The 7084-nt window shown below is 34.3% G+C and overlaps 1 protein-coding gene across 1 annotated transcript; it reads right to left on the reverse strand.

Moving 5' to 3' along the window:
* Positions 1–2052: 2052 nt before the first annotated feature.
* LOC145625516 (cation/H(+) antiporter 11-like) lies at positions 2053–4943 on the reverse strand. The gene is made up of 3 exons (XM_081678536.1): positions 4749–4943; positions 3300–4349; positions 2053–3216 (listed from the first exon to the last, which is right to left on the reverse strand). Exons 1-3 carry the CDS (start codon positions 4941–4943, stop codon positions 2053–2055), a joined length of 2409 nt encoding a protein of 802 aa, XP_081534662.1.
* Positions 4944–7084: the final 2141 nt, after the last annotated feature.

Consider the following 7084-nt stretch of genomic DNA (forward strand, 5'->3'; position numbering starts at 1 on the left):
AGTGAGTCTTCACAACTCACATGGATTCAAGCTTCCAGCTTGCTCGCTCACTCTCAGTCTCTCTCCTCCACATATTTTCATAAACAATAATGTTTTTGGCAATCATTAATTTATATATCTTCATTCCCTAAATCACAACTTCGAAAGTCTATTGCTTTTACCACTTTTACAGATCATATATATGTTCACTTGTCAAAACTTGTTAAATCAATTATGTCAACTATCACTTCAAAAATCTATATGTCTAAATTAATCCACTCTATATATGAAATACACATCATGATGCATCTAAGATTTATGTATTAGATTAGCAAATACTTCCTCCGTTCTATTAATATTGCAACAATGGACTTTTTGCACTATTCATCACTCTTGTTTGACCATATAATATGAATTATACGTTAAGCAAAATATAGTCAAGTGGGATCTTGTTGGATTCGTCTCATAAAATACTTTCACAATATCAATTTTTTATAATTTTTACTCTTACACAATTATAGATATTTAGCATATAAAAGGTGTTTCGGGATGCGTAATTTCCTCCTTGTTGCAATATTAACAGAACGAAGGAAGTAAAACATATACATACATATGAAGGATATATAAAAATTAGCTATTTATTGTCTACAATAATTACATTAGCTTAATGCAATGGTAAAAAAATTTCCTAAATTAATTTTGACTGCGACAACAAGATGTAAATTGTCTTGAAGGTTAAGATGTTGCATTTTGCAAAGCATTTGAATTTTGTGCATTGGCACAAACTTTTTTAAAATTTGAAAGTAATTATAAGTTTCAATTGACATGATCCAAAATTCATGCGAATTCTTCAATTTTCGAGTTTCTTTTTTTTCATTCTAAATACAAAATAAGGAAACAATATAATATCAGTAAAAAAATTACAGAGTAATTAGGTTTTTAACAAAAAAAAAAACAAAAAAAAAAAAAAAAAATCACCTCGATCAATAACATTTAACACATCTTATAGTTTAGCAAATGTACATGAAACTCTAGAATAATACAAGTATATTTCACATGCACTTCCTTCCATAAAATTACTTTATTGGTTTACTAAATATTAAACAAATAAATTTCAAATAAAGAAAGAAGGCAACAAATAGCTTAGAAAATTTACCAAAGCAACAAATTAAATAGCTTATCTATACTTCTATACTTTATTATTAATATTTAAAAACACAAACCACAACTTTTTCAAATGACACGTGGCATCATAAGTCACTCATTACCCCATATGCCACATGTCACCTCCCTTAATATTTATATGTAAGTCTTTATACATTATATTCTACAACTTGCAAATTCAATTAAGAAAGTGAAGTGTTTCATTTCCACCATAATAAAATAAAGTTCAATTAATTAGTACACAACTACACATTACATCAATTCAAAAAAAAAAAAAAAAAAAAAAAAAAAAAAAAAAAAAAAACTACGCATTACATAAATATATGAATTATAAAAATTGTCTTTTCATCTCATGGACTTTAAATATAATCTTAATTAATATGTCATTTCATATTCCACAATTGTATGTATATATGTCTAACTAAATTCCTTCATCTTCTTTCATAGTTCTATCCTAATTTTTTTTTTTCCTTTTAAGTTATAGAAATAAAGCATACCTACATATGAAAATAATTAATCTAAGTAACAACCCGTGCATTGAACGGGCTAAAAAGCTAGTTACAAATAATTACAATTAATAACATTTACCTCTATAAGACTACAAAGTTGATATAGATGATCTTTCAATGAGAAATCTAGGGTTGAGCATATAAAGAATGTGGATTAATATAATCTTCAAGAAAATAAAGTTACAAAGAGTTTGTCATGAAGAATTTGCTCATATTAACTTCTACATGTAATTTTCATGTTTAGACCTAAGAATACTCTGTACTAACCAAACCGCGGTACGGTGTAATGATTAATATAAATAAGAAGTATCATCATCAGCTCATACCTGAAAGATTATACCAAAAACTTTGATACATATAACATATGTATGTACAAGTATCAAAAAAATTACTAGCACTCTCAACTATATTTATAGCCTTTAGATAACCATTGCTTTTGTCGTTGCAACACTAAAATTGATGTCTTTCCAGGAAAATCTGGTGCGGCGAGGATATCTCCAAGGATACCAAGTTCTTGTACTTCACTCCATTGTTGTAAACCAGAAAGTTGAGGACTTTCTGGATTGTGGGATCTTCCTACGATGATAAGGTCAAAGTCTTCTGCAATAGACCTTAACATTTTTGCAGTTTGTGAACCATCATGGACTACTTGCTCTGAGTAGTTGAATTGTTGTTTGATCTCTTTGTACTGTTGGATATCCGAAATTGTCGTGGAATCAAGCTCGCTAAGCTCGGTCTCATCTTCGGAAGCAACTAATCGGATGACAAGCACCCATACCATTGGTCCAGAGGCCATGCGCTTAGCATATGCTACCGCCTCTTGATCATCTGCTCCTCCTATGAAAATCACTGCTGCTGAGAACTGATTTTGCTCAGGTTGGGATTGTACAACTACTGAGGTCATGTTTGAGGACTCAACTGTAGGGAGCTTCAATGTTCCTTTATTAATGAAGATCCCTACAGAGCATGGGGCTCGTTCGAGCATGCTGTTGTTAAGGGTTCTCTGCCCATAATCCTCAAACTCGACAGATCCATCAAGAGTACTTAGCTTTCTATGGAAGGGTAAGATGATAAGTGATGCTAAATTGTTAAGTGCGAGTGTGCATATGTCATCATGCATTGCTTTAGGTGGGGTGACTGTTGTAAAGAAGTGTATAAAGAGGTCTTCCATGTTAGCTCTTTGAATCAATGAGTTAAAAGCTGAAATCATATCTTCAGAGTAAGACATGTTTTCTGATGAATTTCCCTCTTGTAAGTCATGAGATATAAATATGGGTTGTGCTCTTCCAATTAGCTTTATAAGGTGTAAAACATCTACAATCATGTTGTTCGTGGCTTGGTTAGAAAGAGTGAGCAGATGAACAAATGCAGGCACATCATCTGGTTTCGAAATGCAAGTAAGGATGCGGAGATGAGCTTCAAGATTGCAACTCACAATATCTCTGTTCTGATATCCTGCATACTTCCTTAGAGGTTGATAAAGGCACTTAACTATAATGGGTATAACAATTGCAACAATTATTGTGACAACCATTAAAAAGGCGCATGTTGAGATTCTAATTAGCTGCCAAAAGTAGAAAATACCTCAAGTTAGGATTGAATATATAATATTTGAAGAAAAATGATTACTTACAATAACTTACGTACCCTTGAATCAATAAACATGTTAAAGATCCCAATTTCGACAATCCCTTTGGAAGACATAATGGCAGCGAGTGCCAAGGCGTCTGAGATTTCCATGCGATAGTACAACCCACACACAAGGCATGTAACAATCTTTGTAGCAAAACCAGACAAAGTGACAAGGATTACACCATGAATGACTTTGTCTTGAAAGTTAACTTTGAACACATTGGCCCTCATGGTAGACATTGTTATGAAAAAGGGCTGAAGAATTCCCGAGACAAAGGTGTCAAATTTACCAACTATAGCTGATCCTAGAGGCGGTCCATCAGGTACCGCCGCTCCTACAACCCAACAACCGATTATCACAAACTCCCCACTAATATTTGTTACAAGACCTCCTAACAACATCAACAAAAATATAGGAATCAAGTAAGTATCCTTAACGGGTTTTCCTTTAGGGGTCATCTTTATTATTTTTTTCATCCATGGTCGAAGCATGAATACTACAATGAGGACAAACACAGAAAGGCCAATAACACGACGTCCAACATATAGAAGAACTTCATGTGTCTTCTCTTTTTGAAGAAGATCTACAGTACTAAGTATTCGTTTCAAGGCTAATGTGTGAGCAATGCCCGCAATCTCACCAACAATCCCACAAGACAAAGCTAATCTACCTAGTTCAGAGTTAAGAAGCTTCAAATCACTAAGAAGAACAGCAATGACAGGAAATGTAGACAATGCTAAGACTGATGCACTGGCTGAAAGTTCGCTTAGTTGCTTCTGATCACTGACTACTCGAATAAATCCACCATACCAAGCCGCAACTGTTAAGCTCACAACACCTGTGAGAGTGGGAACTAGTAGTCCGATTATTATAGGTTTTTTGCCAGTTTTCATGATGATGGTAAAATCTGTTTTAACTGAGATAATGAATATAGAAAAACTAAAACCCAACATAGATATACACTTCCATACTTCATTACTTTCCATAGGAAATATGAGTTCATGAGCTTCCTTCAGTGGCTTAATATGAGTTGTGCATATCTCCGGCGTTAAGACAACACCTGCCTATATATCACCATAAGATAGTATATGATCATTATCCGTGAAAACACTAATACAACATCACACAAGTAATAAATTAAAAATAAACAGGTTTGAACGGTCTCAAAGTATTTCTTATGATTAACATACATAGTAAAGGCTCTAATTTTCCCCCTTTAATCTAGCTAGCTAATTATGCTACCTTATAGGTCAAGCTAATCATCTTAGTACAATCATATATGTTTATATCATAGAGGGCTATAATCTAGGAAATTCATCTACTTGAACATGAGGGGTTAAAGAAATTTCACAACAAAATCTATCCTAAAGTCACGAATTGATTCATAGCAAATTAAATAAATTGTATATAACTAGTATACACACAATGTCACAATAATATGGTAAATGAATTCGAGAGCATACCATTAATTGTGAAGCAAGAGGAGGAAGGCCAAAACGCTTGAATGAGCTATGATGTATGGCTTGAGTTAGACAATAGACAACCAACATTTGAATTAGCAATACTATAGTAGGGAATTCCACCAAATGTGTTCTAGGGTACCATGGTGGTATTTTAAGGCAAACCGGTGACAACCATGTTGCATTCCATTCTCTCATGATGGTCTTTGTTAGAAAAATGATAAAACTCAAATAATGTTAGGCTCAGGATTACCGGGAGAAGTACTTAATATAAAGGTTGATCTGAGTGCGAGCCTTGTTTTAGGTTCCTCTCTTAGGATACTAACACACAAGGCATGCTCATGCATAATGTTTATAACCCAATTAGTAGCCTCCTCCCTTCCCACCCCGAATGCAAACCGGGGTGGGACCCTAGGCAATTAGGGTAGCCTCACTAAGCTGTATATTTCTTTCAATTTTCTTTCGAATAATTTATTACAATTTGTAATTTTGCAACCTCTTTGACAAAATCTTCCTTCTTTCTCTATGAATGAAAGAGCTACCGAATAAGAGGATTGTGGAAAAGAGAGAAAGGAGGATGACAATAAAAAAAACAAACAAGAGAATCCAAAGGAAAAATGTAATCTAGATTAGTAAATACAGCTTTGACATAAAATTGTTGGCCTTTGTATAATGTTTACTAAATTTAGGTTCTATAAACAATACCATATGTATGGTAGATAAATCCATAGACAAAAATTGAGATCATAACATCATAACATATGATTAATCTTTCTAATTAAAATATATAGTAGTATATTAAATTTTTGCCCTCTAGCTTTATTATTATGTTTAAAGCTAAGCAACAAGTGAGTTGTGGCGAAAAAATTATCAATTAATTAAAATCATTATAGAACATGAAACTATAAAGTAAATACCGAGTTGTTACATAATCTAATTTGTATTTTTTCCATTTTGCTTAGCAAATGTTCGGAAATAATAAAATTAAATCACATTGCATAGAAAGTATTGTTATAAATTTATTTTCGTTTCAAATTAAAAACCAATGTAATTCAAAATTTTTTGTTTTTGTATAATTATGCTTCAATAATAAAATAGCAATTGCAACATCATTTTGTTTTATGTTTGTATGAACATTTATCTAATACTTCGTATAATTTACCATGTATATCATGAAATTAAATAGTAAATTATTTTAGTATTAGAAAAGATTATAATCATTATATAGTGTAGATAGTAGATCAGGTTAAGTTATATTTTTTTAATATTAAATGTTAACATGTTTAACGTTAATTTAAGTAATTGTCACCCTAGGTGGAGTTATGGACTAGGCCCAGTCATAACTCAATTTGTTTCATACAGGCCTAGTGTTGGGCCCAATACCCAATAATCGGATTGGGCCTAGATAGACTTGGATTAAGCTGGTCCATCAACCATCTAATAGGCTACAAAAAAACCAATGATTGATCAGTTGTTGTTAGTTGGTCTCGAGACCAGCCGACTAGCTAGTATGATGTTCATTCGTATAAAAAAAATTGCAGTGTTTGATTGTTGATTTGTTGCAATATTACTTACGGAGTAGTATTCAATGCACATTGCATTCTTGAGACTTTGTGAGGTAACAAATACGTAGTACTCCTTAAGTGGGTTTCACAAACGATAATATCGTGGTAAATTGCTAACCAAACGTTTTGCGTTTTCGGAATAGGAAAAATACACTTTAATAATCCCAACTATGGGCGATTTACCTACAATAATCCCAACTATCGTTTATTCTACAATAATCCCAACTATTAGGTCAGTTTTCCTCCATCAGTCCCAAAAATCGGTTACCTGCTGAAAAGGTAAACTTTTTTTTTTGTTTTAAAATGCCACATGTCAACACATGATTGGCTTAATAACAAATTTTTTTTTAAAAAAAATCAAAAATCAGCCCAACCACCCCTCCTCCCTTCAGCCACCACAGCCAACCCTTCACTCCCAAATCCGACCACCGGCCGGGACACCGTTGGATTCTCTCTCCTCCGCCGCAACCACCAACCCAGATCGCCCTTGTTCCCTGCCTTCATTCTCGCTGATTGGGTCATCGTTCACCGCCTTCACGAATTGAATATAATGGAGGGAGGTTGTCGCGGATTCAAGCCAAGGGTTTTGGGGGTGCTGCTGGTGCGATTTGGGTGGGGGTGCAGCTGGGGGTTGTGGGTGCGGCTAAGGGTTTCGGGGGTGCGGCTGGTGCGATTTGGGTGGTTTGGCCGGTTTCGGGGGTGCGGCTGGAGGTCGTGGGTGCGGCTGGGGGTTTCGGGGGTGTGGCTAGGGGTTTCGGGGGTGCGGCTGGAGGT

This window comes from Chenopodium album, chromosome 3 (assembly GCF_948465745.1).
Source record: "Chenopodium album chromosome 3, dcCheAlbu1.1, whole genome shotgun sequence".
NCBI classification, from domain to species: Eukaryota; Viridiplantae; Streptophyta; class Magnoliopsida; order Caryophyllales; family Amaranthaceae; genus Chenopodium; species Chenopodium album.